General features: G+C 32.5%; 1 protein-coding gene across 7 annotated transcripts in view; it reads left to right on the top strand.

Moving 5' to 3' along the window:
- The window catches only part of GluRIB (Glutamate receptor IB), a 412,145-nt gene extending 395,652 nt beyond the window's left edge, over positions 1–16,493 (top strand). For 6 of the 7 annotated variants that reach the window (XM_076369401.1, XM_031970793.2, XM_031970800.2 and 3 more), the window contains 3 exons: positions 915–1,161; positions 2,742–2,816; positions 8,351–16,493. In XM_076369401.1, coding sequence (XP_076225516.1) covers positions 915–1,161; positions 2,742–2,816; positions 8,351–8,425 — 397 coding nt within the window. In that variant the 3' untranslated portion in view covers positions 8,426–16,493. Of the gene's footprint in view, positions 1–914; positions 1,162–2,741; positions 2,817–4,068; positions 4,124–8,350 lie in introns of all 7 variants that reach the window. The other variant, XM_031970794.2, reaches the window with a different exon arrangement.
- The last annotated feature ends 315 nt before the right edge of the window (positions 16,494–16,808 follow it).

Raw genomic sequence — 16,808 nt, 5'->3', positions numbered from 1 at the left:
CATATGCCTCACTTTACTATAAAAAATAATTGCATTACAAAGAAGTAGGAAATAAAATTTCGTTTAATTAAAAAAATCATTTAATTAAAAGTGAATAAAGTGTTGACCTGTTTTCTTCGTAAACCTCTATTAATTACTGAGATAAATAAGTTTGTAATTTATTTTAAATCTTTGAGCATGGCAAAGGGTCCGTTCTAAAAGTTTATAAAAATAATGTGAAGGGAGATACGTTCGACCTATTTCTACCGTATGAGTGCGTAATTATTGAGGTTTTAGTCATCGGGAGGGGAAAACCATCTTTCCCTTGTCCCTGCAGGAACTTTTAAAGCTCCGGTCCATGCTTTCAAATACTACACGTCGTTATACACAATTAGCATAGGAAAATCGGAATAACCAATTTTTCGTGCCATTATCACTTAAGAAACGTGTATGTTAGTCACTCGTTCTACTTATATATTGATTCAAATAACGTTAAATATTATTCTTGAACGAATATATTATAATGTATTCTCTGTTTACTAGATGAATGAATATTTCACACAAAGATTGTGCAGAACACCATGGGGGAGTGTGCGAGATAATAATTAATTTTTTAACCATTTTACATTTTTACGAAAATATGAATATCTTGAGGTTTATAGACGTGTTAATTTTAACTATTTCAAGAGTATCTTGGTATTCAAACTTAAAAGAATTCTAAGGAAGATAGTAAAGTTATTTCTTAAAAGAATTCTCTTATTTATAGAATATGATTAATCTCAATTTATTTAACTTCATAAGTCGCTGTTTACTTTTCATATGCCTGATTAATGTACAGCTTTTAAACTTAACTTATTCAGCTCCATGTGCCGTTGATATTATCATCGTATCTTCAGAAATATTATTAGAATTAATTAGAGTTTACAATCTTACAGGGACCCGATAAACCTAGCAGTATTGTCGTTGAAGGAAAACGGTGAATTAACGAAGTTGGTGAACCGATGGTGGTATGATAGAACCGAGTGCAGACACGGAGACAAACAGGACGCCTCCAGAAACGAGTTATCCCTCAGCAACGTGGCAGGAATATTCTACATTCTCATTGGAGGGCTCCTTTTGGCGTTAGCTGTCGCTTTATTGGAGTTCTGTTACAAATCTCATACAGAAGCTACCAGAGCAAAGGTACAAAATGACCAATTAACGTGATAGAAAAAATTCAACCATAGCGAAATGAAATATGAACTGTATAACATAAAATATAAAACATATCTTGTGAAGAGATGGAACTGAATTTATTATTAAAAATAAAATAAATACGTAATATTATAATATATTTCTTTTTTTCTAATTAAGATGTTGCAGTAAATAAATTAAAGATTCATGCCGAAAATGTTTGACAGTTTTAAAAGTGAAATAAAACTTTGCACTTACGGATATTTAATAGTTGCTTAACGATCGATTATCGAAAATACTAATTCTCACAATTTTCATGTTCACTTACAAATTATATATTTCAAATGGTTGACTTTGAAAGGTTTTAACATATTCAGTATCATCTGCTGTATAAAAATGTTCATTTAAAATGCCTAAACTGCATGTATTTTATATACTATTATATTTGTAAAAAAGGTTTTCTATTTTTATTATGCATTTACTATTTTGTTAATAACATTTCTTTGTAATATGATTTTCCATCTGCGACTTTGTATGGAAAAAATTTAATGTCGTTGCCTATTACTCTGGAATTTTTACTAATGCATCACCTTTTTATATGACGTTCCATTTATCATGTCCTTGTACATAACTGTGAATATAAAAGTAGAAGCTTTGTCAAGCATTTATTTGGAGCACTGACCTCGAACGGGCATTTCTGTTCTGTTTTCTATTACAAAAGACTCATAAATATATATATAGAATAGTAACTACAATATGAAACTTGAACTGCTGGTAGAATATTTCGCAAGCCAAAGGCTGTGTTTTACGCATATTCAGTTATTCAGAGTAAGTAGTTTTATTCTCTTTCTTTTTCTTTTGTTTATACTTTACTTGTTTTCCACGCGTTCCTCCTCGTTATTGTGTCGTCGCATGGTCGGTCTAACGTCCATCGAGGTTTATTTCCTCATCAATTTATAACAATTAATTTTTAAAAGTAATAAACTATCCTACTTCTTTAAAAAACTAATATTTAATCATTTAACTTTTTCCACTCGTTTAAATAGTAAAACCAAAATAAATGGATGAAATAATAAAACTTTTGCTACATTAATACAACTCTCACTTACTCAAATAGTAAAAATAAAATAAATAAATACAATACTTGGAAGATATATGTATGTATATCTATAATACCAACACTTAAACAATATTACCTCAGAAACAAAGTTCATTAATTTCAATTGTGTTTATAATTTGTCATTGCTCAGTCGTTATCCGTGTATGTCGTAAATATTATGTATTTGACATTAATTAAATATACTTAAATTTACATTATAAAACGTACGTTCACATTCTTTTCTTACGCTAAGTAGGATAAGTTGGAAAGAGATGAGCTCCTTGTTTAAAAGAACTGTTACATCGTAAATATCAATAATACCTAATAAAAAGAAAATGTGCAACATTCAATATACCACTACAAACAATTCAAAATCTAGATATCTGACAATAAATGAAATCGGTCCATCTCACCCGGAATTACTCCAATCAAAGATAGAAACAACCACAAATGAAACGTATACTACACAAACAAACATTCTTTCTTTCAGATACCATTATCAGACGCAATGAAGGCGAAAGCTAGACTAACAATTGGTGGTGGCCGAGATTTCGATAATGGCCGGGTAAGTAACACCTGCAGTCGTTCATTGATCGTTAGATTTTTCGTGAACGTTTTGTTGAACACGCACGCGAACGCCGCGTCTAGAGTGTACGCGTTGGTAGAACCGTGTTGGCGACAGATGAGCGGCCGGTAGAATAAAGTATTTCGTTTCACCGGCCCGATAAAAGCGTTTGAAACGTATATCCGGCTTGGTCCATTTCCGGGACGGGGATGCATAACAGCCCGTGCATGTTTTTACCGTTCGCCTCTCTGGAGCCAACGATCTCAATGTATCGTGTAACATAGAATCGTAAACAGAGAGCAAGGGTGCATTATACATACCGTATAATATGGAGCCTGTACATGCATACACCTGCAGATATGTGTATGTATGTGATATATGTATATATTTATACATATATACGTAACACATAGAAGCATACAATAGAGAACGTATAGCATGCAGTTAGCAGAGTGTAAACAGTCGACATACATTGTAAATGGAAGACGATTGAGAATTTCGTGATAGGATGGGGTTCTCGACGTCACGATCAATTGGTGAACGATCATCGATCGTTGCCGATAGGTCGTGTATACATAGCTACGAATACAGAGAGTATACAAACATATATATATATATATACATATATACAGAGTGACAGCGAGCCGGTGGTGCGATCGTTGAAGGAGTTGATTTTGCATGGGAAAGTATGATACTCTAGTAATTTATAATCCAGATTGCTTCAGGTAAAATAAAGTGGAATTTTTTTCGAATTTTTTTAGTAAGTTTTGCATGAAATAATTTTAACCGTAAATAAAATGTGTATAATTCGTAAACAATTTTAGTGTTTATTATTCGTTAAATAATACTGTTACATTTTTTTACTATGATTTTAAAGATTCCTTTGAAGGTATTCATTGTTATTTACATGTTCTCGAATTTTTGAAAATATCCTCAAAAACGAATCAAAGGGACAACTTGTATCGCACGTTTATGAACTATTTTTTCATGTAAATTCGTCCGAGTCGAGTCGCGCCACCGTGTTATTGCCATCCTGTGTATTTATTTACGATAGATATACATATATACATAAATGCGTGCGATGTGCGGCTGGCTGGATGTGTTGCGCTATTTTCTACCTCCATCTATTCTCTATCTATCTATCTATCTATCTCTCTACCTATCTCTATCTTTCTTTCTTTGTACTCGATGGATGCAGGAGACGTATTTGCTCGTTTGCGCGGTTTTTTTCTACTTTTATTTTTGTCTCTAGTGGTACGGACTGCAGAGTTAGACGGAGGATGCATGCGCCTTTCCCGGGACCATATGTGAGTACTCTCGTCCTTAATTTTAATTCCCCACTTTCTGTATCTCTTTATTCCGTATAATTCTTTATCCCCGCTTCTTGTGTACATGGCTTCGAGTTGCATCCCTACACACACGCACACGTATTTACACATACAGGATGTCCCATTCGAACCCTTAGCGGACAATATGTACATACTTAACATTATATGTCGAAAATCTCATTTCTTCATGACTTCACCACGATTTTTAATTTTCATTGCAAAGTCATATGAAGATTTCGCTAATATGTCTTCTGTATATTGTATTAGGATCTATAATGAATAACTTACAATTTTTTCAGATTTTTACAGACCTTACAACAACGAAAAATCAAGACTGACCAGAAAAATGCATATTGTTGCTCATATTGGTGAAAAATTATATTGTTAGTGGAGGATTAATCTATAAATGTAATTATTTATGGAACTATTCGATATTTAAAAAATGTCTCAAATGCAATTTTTTCTGTTTTCATGGATATTCGACGTAGGCAAGTTGACAGTTTATTCTAGAGAATATTATAATACATCTGCTGCATGCAAAAAATTACTTAATTATATTTGACAAAATAGTAATCAACTTCATATCTCATGTACATGTTCACTTAGAGAGAAACTAATTGTAAGTGTAATAAATTACTGCTCTTTATAAAACAGGACAAAATTGCATTTTATACATTTTTTAAATATCCAATTGTTCCGAGAATAATTGCATTTATAGATTAAAATAGCAGACCTTGTATACGCACTATGACTTTCTGCTGTGTTTCTATCATCAATTTTGATCAAATCAAATGTTTTTATTATCGGTCTCATAGAGAGCAACGTTAATTTCTCTAGTTTCATTCTTGAAGTATTGCATCAGACAGTTCGATGTGAGATAGATTCTCTGGATAGTAATTATGATTAGCTTACTTGTAACTACGACGTGGCTTAGCACGTTAAATTAAGATTTAGTGATTAGACTAGTGAAAATTATGTAATAATTTTAATTATAATTTTCCAGTGGTGAAATAAATTGTGTACATATTTTTTGTCAACGAATGTTCACTGTAAAAGATCAATGTAAATTTGGAATAGTATCCGTTATTGAGGTTGATAATTTGATTTTTTAATTGAACTGGAGAATATTTGTATTTATGAAATTTATTTCAAATTTCAGCTACCTGTGTGATTTGATGTTATAAATCAGGGAATTAAGTATTGTGAATATGGATCATTATATATTTATAGTTACACAGTAGATCGAATTCATATAAAAAACGAAGTACGAAAACAATGTTTCCCGAAGAATAAGTCAATCATAATTATTAATTTTGTTTACTAACAATAAATTTATAAATAATTTTATTTATTATCATTAAATTATATTATTTTATTTACGTATAACAATTTACAAACGTTTATTAACAATAATATATGTTGGATCAATCATGAGTAGTTCAAAGAACTACTTCCCGCTTCTTCGCATTCATTTTCGACGTATTTTCTTCCTTTTATTCCTTTTATTAAGAATTTTACTAACGATCCTCATCACCTTTTTATGTACTTTGTGAACAGTAAAATGAAAGATTTATATTCAGTATTTATCAATAAAAATCCTTGCTAATCATTAGTTACATAGTGCAATCATGTCCAAATGTAAACATCAGTTAATAACCGGTGAATTCATAATTCGCCATTTTGAACATCCATTATCAACGAAAAGTTAGTATACCTGAAAAAGTTCATTATCATTTTTTTAGTTAATTTACAATTAACCCAAATTTTTTTATTTCACAATCTTTTCTCTATCTAAACATTCTTAGTTACTCTATCGTAAACGACTATCTAGCTTTCTAGAGCAAAATGAGCATGGCTTAAAACGTTTTCTAGCGGTCCATGTGACCGAAGTCCAGTTTGTGGATTCGCATGCCGCTTCTAAGAATTATAGTGCTTGTATATTGCGTATACAGTATGTAAAACAACATCATCTCCACTACGTTCTTCCTAAGTGAAGGATACAATGTTTCCTAGTTCGTCTCTTTCAAGTTCCACAACTGATATCAAGTATTATATGAGCCGTTCGCAGGTTAAGTCGATTAAGTCCACTTTTTGAATTTTTGAGATTTTAGTGCCAAAATACTTGATTGATGCTTATCTTTCTGCATTTAAAAAAAATTTCTTTAATAATTATTCTAACACTGGGTTTACAAACGTTTATCGTATCGTCTTTTCTATTATTTCTAGAAAAGTTGATATTCATTCGTGTAAATCTTGGAAATTTGGGATTTAAAAATAGAATATTAGGATAGATATTCGCGTAATTGTATCAATCAAAATCAATATAAACGTTCACTAAGTAATGTTTATAAAATCCAATATGCGTCAAAGGGAAGCGTTCCATAAATCTAGTATTAATGTTGCAAAATGACAGAAACTATTTTGAGCAGAAAATGATAATAAATTTATTTCAGAAGTCAAAACGATTAAGTTTATAACTTACGATAAGCACAAGCTGAACTCTAGCTTTTGCTTTGTCGCTTTTATCTATTGTGTTTTATTATTGTTTATTATCATTTCATAATTTATTCAATGATTCATAGGCTGTACTAAAGACATAAAATTTCCTTTGGCAATTTCTCTACCTCTCTGTTTTGTGAACTTAATCGATTTGACAAATGAATGGCTCATATATTGCACAAAAAGCAGGTTGTAGAATGGAAACAAAACAAAAGAGCTTTATGCACCTCTGTCATTACGTTCACAATTAAAATTATGTAGTGATTACTCGATCCGACTTATCGATTGGAACCTACAGTTAATGGCACTGGAGTTAATAATATTTGAAAGGCACATAAAGGTACAATTATTTTTCACTCTCTTTTTCGTGATTTACACGACTGTGTTATTCATTCTCTTCAGTCGTTTGTTTTATATTCTCTTCAAAACACACGGATATTTGCGGATGTTCATGCAAGTAATCCAAATTAGCAATAAAACGTCCAAGAAGTTAAAAAGTTCTCGTAAAGCTTATTTATGAACGTATCTTCCTAAACAAGCTATGGTTAATTGAAACCCAAAATTGAACTATTGGTGCAGTTACTTCTGGTAACTATAATTTATAGAAAACGTTAAAGCTATGTTGAGTTTTTAATACATGAAAGGAGAAGACGCATCTAATGAAATGTTGTATTAATTTCAAAATTGAATTTCATAAAATAAAGGACAACAAGTTTGTTCTAAATATTGGTTTTATAAAATTTTATGAATTGTGGAAAATATTAACAGAATACCTTACCAAAATTTGTAAAAATGTGAATATAATAATACTAACATTGTATAATGTTGGTTAAAGATTAATATTGTTTTATAATTGAGTGAAGGCAAGATTATTTACAAGCAATAGACACTTAAAATATGTGAATCTCACAAATCCACAGCATCGATAATACTTTTTCACTATCCTAATAAATAAAAAGTAATTCATATAGTTCACATATAACCAAAAATTAATACATTCCAAAATATGTTTGCTACAATACAAAGCAATATCCATTTAACAGCACAGTAGAAACACCTCCATATACCAACAAATTAATCATCTCAAGATTTATACATTAACGTATCCACTTCTATTTTTCAAACACTAAAAACACTTTCACAAACCAAATTCCCATTAAAAAGAAGAATTGACGTATTCGTCCCAGCTTCATCGCAATCTCAACATTGCATAAACATCCGCATCACAATTGTCACTCACAACAAAAGCAACCGCACACTGACAAGCCCACAATGGTTTAAATTGTATAATTAGGAGGAAAGATGTTCAAAATTAAAGGTAAAAGAATATCAGTAAAAAAGAGTAAATGTATATTAGACATAATATTCAAACGCATAGCTTTTGGTACTAAATTAACAACAACCAAATTGATACTAAATCGCACACACGACTATTTCAGTAAGTCACGAACATGAATCCAACCGTACAGTAACCCTACTATAAAACTACGATGATCCTATCATCTAGATCTTAATTGCACCCAATCTACAATACATAAATTAATAGAAAGTACTAATATAATAAAAATACAGTTTCCGAATATGTTCCTCCTAATCCGTCAATCTAAATCACAATGCGGCCACCAGTTCACCAAAGACACCCGAACTAAAAGAAACCGGCTAACCCAATCACCCGCCCGCTAAACGCAACCACCGTTAAATTTCCAGTACTACGCTCCAGCAAACGCGATTGGCAATACCGAGGGCGACCAGGTACACAGCAATACGCATACCCAGGTGTAAACTACCTGGAGTCTCCAAGCGAGTCGCCCGCCATATCTCTCCCCACACCGCCACCACCGCCAGCGATGGCGGACCTGCCACCACCGCCGCCGCCGCCGAGGAGGCCGCGAAGGAGCGTCACCTTCGCGGAGTCACCGCCGAAGAGCCCAAAGAGGATCAAGTTCTCGCCGTTCCAGCGGCGGCCGAGCAACATGATGCTAGACATCGCGGTGCCGTGGACACCGGCGTCCCCTAGGGTCTGGACCGGCAAAATCGGCGACGACAAACCGGAATACGTAATATAAAAGTGCAGCAAACAGGAAAGACAGGAAGTAACAGTGCAGGAAAACCTCAGTAACCTCCGTGTTCCGGTGGTGTCCGCTGAGAAGAAGACCAAACAAGAGGAGTCTTCTCTCAGTGGACACGCGTCAACCGGCAATCCTCTATCCGCAACCCTGAGCAAACGCGTTTGCCAAAGGTCGAATCTTAGCGACTCGCCGTTTTCTCGACGCTTCCGGTGTGTTAAGAAATGACAAAACAAAACGAAACGAAAGGAGATTAATAATCAAACGGAATCAAACTAAACGGGGAATGGAAGGAGCGCGATTCAGTCTTTTCACGTTTAAGAAAGTTCCTCCGTGCTCGAGTCGTTTTTCTCGTTACGGGAGACGAGAGAGATTGCGAGCAAGGTTCAAGCGTGGCGAACGATTGGATCCTTGTTCATCGTTCGATGGGTAATTTGGAAGCTGGAGAAATCATCGTTTGTCGCGGCGATCGGCGGGGACTGTTCCAGTCCGGTACGATCGGGGGAGGATCATTCAAGTGTGCCTCGTTCCGGATGCATCGGGGTGAGTTTTTATGACAGTGCTCGCCAGCTGCCGCGGTTTGTACATTGTATATAATCGTAATAATTCGAATGAACAAAACGAGGCGAATCAAAATGCATACGAACACACGAGTAAGCAGACCGGCTCAGCCAGCGACGAAAAATGGTCGCGACCGATTCGATTGTAGAATCCGATGGTCCTGGGGTAGGTGCATGTGCAACTAACAGCTCGACAATTACTATAACTGCCATTTTTTCCGTGAGAACGAATTACCCGTACCCGAACACTGATGAACACAGACACACGCGAAACACAAGGTCACACGAGCACACTGGCGTACATATACGTATACATATTTAACGAGGGATGCGCACGTCGGCCGGAAACAAAGCGAAGCGAAGAAATTTGGAAAATGACGTAGGAGGAAGACACGGGGAACGATGAAGAGATTCTGATTGAAGGAATTAAATCGATCGAGGGAGATCACAGCTTGAGCCGAAGATGAGGGGTCGATTGTGACGATAAACACTACTATTAATGATTACCATTATATTCTGATTACTATTATCGCTAGGTTTTTATTATGGATCACGATGATTGATTACGATGGTCATTGTACACCGGTGCAATTATTTTTTCGATCTCGTGAAAATGAAGAGGAACCCGTTGCGCAAAGGACGAGAGAAAATATGAGTAACCCGCACACTAGAGCCGCGATAACGTTTTTTAAACTGATAAAATGGTGTGTATATTCGATGCGTGAGTACTGCGTGTGATAAATATATATACAGATATAAATATAAATACGAATATAAATATAAATATAAATATAAATATAAATATAAATATAAATATAAATATAAATACAAATACAAATACAAATACAAATACAAATATAAATATAAATATAAATATAAATATAAATATAAATATAAATATAAATATAAATATAAATACAAATACAAATACAAATACAAATTTAAATATAAATATAAATACAAATATGAATATAAATATAAATATAAATATAAATATAAGTATAAGTATAAGTGTAAGTATAAGTGTAGATATAAGTATAAGTATAAGCGTAAGTATAAATACAAATATAAATATAAGTATAAATATAAATATAAATATAAATATAAATATAAATATAAATACAAATATAAATATAAATATAAATATAAGTATAAATATAAATATAAATATAAATATAAATATAAATATACATACGCATAGACGTTTAATGAAAGATGTACAATGTAAAGCTGATTGATGGATGTTTGAGGGTCATGTGAGCATAGGTTAATCGTGTAAATATATTATATTATTAAGTAACCGTCACTGCCAGTTCGCGCCGATCCGAGCCGAGAGAGGACGAAGGTATTCTCGGTTTTCTTGTCGTACGACTACACTTTTTACACAGACGTCGCTGTTCTATGCGGAGACCGGAAGAGGTTTTCTCTGCGTCGTCGGATCGCCGTGATCTGGCTCGATGAACGACGTTTACGGCCAATGTTTTTCGTGCCAAACATACGATAGCCCTCTCAATGTTGACTCTCGATGCTACGTCGTTTCCCGGTTAAGAGTTGGTGAGAGGTAATCAACTGAAAATCAAAAATACTAGTTATTTTCGAGATACACCTTTGAAAATGTGTCACTTCTATATCACTTTTTGCATTAATGTGGTCTATAAATAAATTTCTTGTGTAACACGTCTTTTCCAAACTGAAAAACAGTTCTGTAATATAATTTTTGAGCTGCAAAATATTTAAATTCTTATGTACTTTGTATAGAATAGTTTTTTAGCATTCATTGTTAAACTATTAATAGTTACTAAAATAACAATAAATAATTATTGGTACACATGTGGTACAAACTTTTTATCAATATTTCATTTTTGTTAGAGACGTAGCTTTTTTTTATTTTGACGAATATTAAAAAGATAGCCTTTTTTAAGTGTGAAAAGGGGTTAAATGCAAAAGCGATTCTGACGTAGTTTATTCCAGTGTAAAGAAGTATATAAAGCTAAACATTTTCAAAATTGGAAAATAAATGATAGTGAACATTCAGTTGTGTGCCTGCTCACCTATTCCCCGAAAAAGGTTCCTGCGCGGAATAAAAATGGAATGCTAGGTTACCACGATATCGAAAAAAGAGCAGGCGAAAAGTTTTTGCACTTTGGATATATTAAAGTTCTTTACAAAGAATAAATTTAATGATTAGTCACAGATATCAAACTGATGAAAATAATAAATATTCTGCCGAGTATGGAAAGTATATACAAGTATTTAATAAATATATAACAGGAGAAGATAATGATGTGTTCATAATATTCATTCAAAACACCTTTTTGTTAATATAAATATCAATCTTTAAATATAGCATTTCTTTCTTCCTGTTTTTAAACATCTCTGGTTCGCAAATATGCAGCACTGTTGACTGTATGGACCAAATAGAGAAAGATGACAAAAAGATTCAAGCAATTTAAATTTATACTAAGTAAGAAGGAATGTTCAGAAAATATTATTCAAAGTATTTATTATTAATGCTTATATATTATTGTTAGTAATAATAATTTTGTACTCCATTCTACTAATAATTAATCGTTTTATACTTCATACACATTCGAAAGGATAAACAAATGAGAACAGTGCGTATTTCTGTTTTTTATAAAAACTAGAAAAAATAACGAGTAGCAATAGATAAAAATAAAGAAAATATAATTTATGTTTTGCGATCAAGATTCTCAATTTTAAGTAAATTGAAGTAAATAGTTGCGGAAAAATTTGTGAATTCGGGTTTTAATAAGAATAATGCATAGGTCTGAATTATTTGAAAATTTTATCATACAAATGTTTTTCCATGCATAAATTATGAACTCTTAAACATCAATATAAGATAATTACATTTTCAAGACCATAAATTCTTAATAAAAATCACAACTTACGTAATGAAGTAAAATATGTGTTCTATTATTTATACTGCATCACTTATTCAGACAATAATACTGTTAATGTTCATTAATATAAAGTAAAACTGTAAGTCAAGAACCTTATGTTTCAAGATACGAATAATTTATTAGTAAATCAATGATGAAACAATATGGTTCAATAACAACGTATTTGATCTTTCAATATTTTATGTGTCAAGGTATGCAGAGTACAATATACTTTCTCGAAATTACTTTGATTACCAGAATAGGATAAGATTTAAATTTATTTTATGTTAAAACACAATTATCGATAGAAAACTTACTTCTCTGTAAAATTGAGAACGTGAATATGTGTACCCACATTTATCTAAACGGTGATATACGTACGTAACACTTTTTTTTATATCTAAAATGTTTTATAAAAAAGTAATTTAACTGTAATTAAATCAATAAAAATTACAATATAATAATTGGAAAGATTAATGCAATTCTTAAGAAAAAACATATGCATGTAGTTTTTCTGTGAAGGATTTTAAAAAATAATCAAGGATTCCAACATGATCGAGAAGAAAGGATACTTAAACTAAATTGATTACAAAACCTGTTTTAAATATAAAATTTTTTATTCATAATCGTAATGAAGGTTCTATTTCTTTTTAATTTACTATTTCTTCATCCTAATTAAGAATAATGCTAAAAGCAATGATATTTACATTTTTAAATTCAAGAGTTTATATTATTTATAAATTTAATAAATATTTTTATAAATTAATTTTTAATTCTTCATGTTGTTTATTCTTTTTCTATATGATTATTTATTATACAATGCTATTATTTATGTTTTTATTTAATGTATTATTGTATACACGGGTACATTCATAAATTGCATACCTGTATCATACTCACTAAATAAAATTTTCACTTAATTGTATCATTCTTTATATAACCGGTCATTTCTTGGTTACTAATGACATTTACGCTGCTGTTAAGCAAATTTTCAATTCGTCAACGAATACATATAAAAACTCCATTTTCTATTCAGACTGTTTGTTCGAATTTATACAATCTATCCTGATGTCATTTGAAAACACTTGTACTTTGCATAATATACAATTAACTGATATGAAAACTATATAAATTAAATAAATAAAATAAGGAAGCTATACGAATTATGCACAGCAAAGCGAGTATCGGCGAAAAGATCGTCGTAGCATCGATTGCGTCAATGAGAGAGGTAATCGCAGCGTCAAATTGCATGTTGCGACGTATAAAACTATTTTTCTGGGATATACTAACTAATTCTTCGATTGAACTTCAGTTCACGTTTACTTACCGAACGAACTACCAAATATAGTTTATCGAGATCACGCCAATTACCCGAAAAAAACGAAGAAAGCATAAAAAGAGGAAAACTACACTCACGTCTTTATTTCCATGCAGACGACGATCGTTCAGCAAGAATTCCAACTTGGTAATAGATCGAACGATCGATCGTTTAACCCATTCAAACCTAAATTATTTAAAAAATGATCCTCGAAAACCAAAACTTTTTATCAGTTTATTATTGAAAATTTAGAAAAGATCATTATATTATCAAATTCATTTTGAAATTTTGGCTTAAAACCAATGAAAGCTTTAATCGATAAACTCCCTTAATTTTTACTATGCATATGATTGGTTTTTCCAGCTAAATATGTACAATCAGTGTCGAATGGGTTAAAGCAGAAACAAAAGTAAGGAGTAGGAGGAGGACGAGTCGACAGAAGTTTTATACGTGGCAGCGACGAGACCGATCTACCTATCATATCGTCAGTTTTTCATATTATGACTAATTGTTATTTATCACCGCTTACTAACGGTAGATAATGTGTATTGTCGGGTATTAAGTCGTTAAAAAGCAAATACACGATAAAACGATACATGTGGTGCGTAATTGTAATTTGAAAACGGTCCGAAACGAAAAGAGACTCGAGGCATGTTGATCGAAGAATCGCACGACTCTCACGGGCGCGTTCATGCGTAGCGTGATCCTCTAGAAACGATTAGATCTACCAACGAGTAATCGATTACTTCAAGTAGTTCAGTAATCCGCGTATATATATAAACATATAATTTATATCGAAGTATATTTTGTCGAATTTCTTTCTAATCGAAGAACAAAGACGAACGTTGTTCAGATAGTTCTTAATTGTCTTCTATGTGAACGGTGAATTTAGTAAATAATAGTAGATTATTCATTGGTACACCTAATGTGTAGCACGTTCGACTTTTACACGTAAATGAGAGAACAAGAAATGTAACGAGACTTGAAGATTTCCAACGAAACGAGAGATCGAAGCGACGAGCCCAAACGTTCGTTCAAATCTCGCGCCGAAAGTGTCGGAACGCAACGGCACATTTGTTCCCCCCACTGTCGTTGTCGTTAACGTTTCCTTGTCGATGTTCGCTGTGACTTTTTTCTATCCTCGAATTTATCCGGTAACGGACGAGCGAACTTGCGTCTGAAATAACTGAGTAAAAGGAAAAGGATGAATATACACGAACGATGTGACAATTCCCGTATACCGTCCCGACGTCGTTTGCGAATACTGTTCAGAAGACTGCACCCGTTTCCATCTGTTTTCGATTCATCTTTCGCACACTTCTCTCCTGTTCTATTTTTTGTCTTTTTTTTGTAAACAGAATCCATTGGAAACAGAAACGATAATTCAGAAATCGACGAATGTACTGAACGCATGTAAATACTCTCCACGAACGATTTCGGACTACGGGGATCGTTTTCGTAATATCAGTCGAGATTTTTTAATTTTGTATAAGAAGAAGATCATCCGAGCGACCCGATTCGAATAAATAGTATAATTGCGATGAAACTATAGTGGTGGTCGAAAGAAAGTTGGTCATTAATGTTTCTATTCGTGTGAAATGATTCACTCCGATTGAATTGTAACTGTTGTACTCGGATACATTCGGAGGAGACGCAGGAGTAAACAATATTAGATACGGTGTTATAATAATGAAATTGGAATAGGGGAATTTGATGTACTGAAAAGATAACAGTAGTCAATATTCATAATGTTTTTATTGTTATTTTATTTCGATACATTCATTGTCGTATATAGATCACTGAATTTTGTATCCTCATTTAGGAAACATATTTTATAGTAATACTTCAATTAAACGATACTTCAGAATTTTTGAAGTATAAGAATATTATTATAGTAATCGTTATAATGAATTTTTATTTTTCAATTCCTACTTCATTGAACAAATTCTTTCGGTTTCATATGATTTCTTTGGATACTTTTCTTGCAGTCAGTATATTTGCAAAATTGTTTATGAATACGTGTTTCCATCCTTTCATGTAATGTGTGTCCTTACAGTCAATCAAAATATATTTCGTCTACATTAAACCATATATATTCGCTATACTGCAGATTACGTGTATTCACGATATTCATAATTGTCCAAACAATATTGCAGTAAACAGTTCGATAAACACGAAAGAACACTTTTTATTTCATTCGGCGCGTACCGAAAATTTCGATAGTACAAAGTCAATTTTTCTTTGAATTCATTGTCTCTAACCCAACATGTAAACATCTGTATCTACGTGTATGTGAATCCCTAGTATAAATAACAATGTTCATTGTTCGAGCATCTTCTTAACCACCATTATAGATTTGACGTGTCGAGGATAATTGAAGACTATTAAAGCGAGCAAATTGGGTTGGGGAGTATTTATAGAGACCCAGTAGAGAGCAGTCCGGTGTCTGATCAGATAGAGCGCTGAGGTATGTTAAAGGATCTGCAAGGAGCGAGCGGAGAAAACGAGATTCTGTAGCTCGATGCTCGAACGAAAATGAAAAATGGTAAAGGTGTAAACGAGATCACGCGTGGACAGTGAATCAATCGAACGGAACGGTAATGATGAGACCGAACCAGAAGAAAAATAGCGTCTTCCAGATTGCGCTTTTGCTCATCGCTAACGGTAACAGTTACGCTTCTACCTTCGATTCGAGTATCCTTCGTCATCTCCCGTACCATTCCGTGGCACGATACGATCGATTCCCTTGTAAACCGTTGTATACCAATCAAATTTGTCACAATACAGGATCGTTTATTTAAATGTAAAAATTCCGTGTCTGTTCAGTCATTAATTTCACAACCTTTCAACCTTTCTCAATACCAGCAGGACTGCACATCCTCGTGTTAACTTTTACAAATACAACTAAGACATTATATTGATAATGTATGTTTCTTAACGATAATATGAGAATAATAATAAAATATTAAAATATATATATTAGTTTTTCACGGGACTCCGTTGTCAACATTAAAATGGTGTATAATATCATGATCTTCGTATTATCATCTTGAATAATGTATAATTTTAAACTTTAATTTCAAGCATAGTTCTTGAAGTATTTAGAATTTTAGAATCCTAAGGAAAAGATTTGATTGCCTCTTTTTATTTAAGAATACAATTTTTGGTATATACAAGTAGTTGAAATTCTGGTTTTAATGCATTATACAGTTTACATTTAATTGAAGTGAAAAAATTCGTAATAGTTTTAGTTATACAGAAATATAACTTTCAATTCATAGTATAGTAAAAATTTAGTTAAAATTCATAGTTTGTTGG

This window comes from Nomia melanderi, chromosome 7, assembly GCF_051020985.1.
Source record: "Nomia melanderi isolate GNS246 chromosome 7, iyNomMela1, whole genome shotgun sequence".
Taxonomy (NCBI): Eukaryota; Metazoa; Arthropoda; class Insecta; order Hymenoptera; family Halictidae; genus Nomia; species Nomia melanderi.
This window is presented reverse-complemented; position numbering and strand designations above follow the sequence as displayed.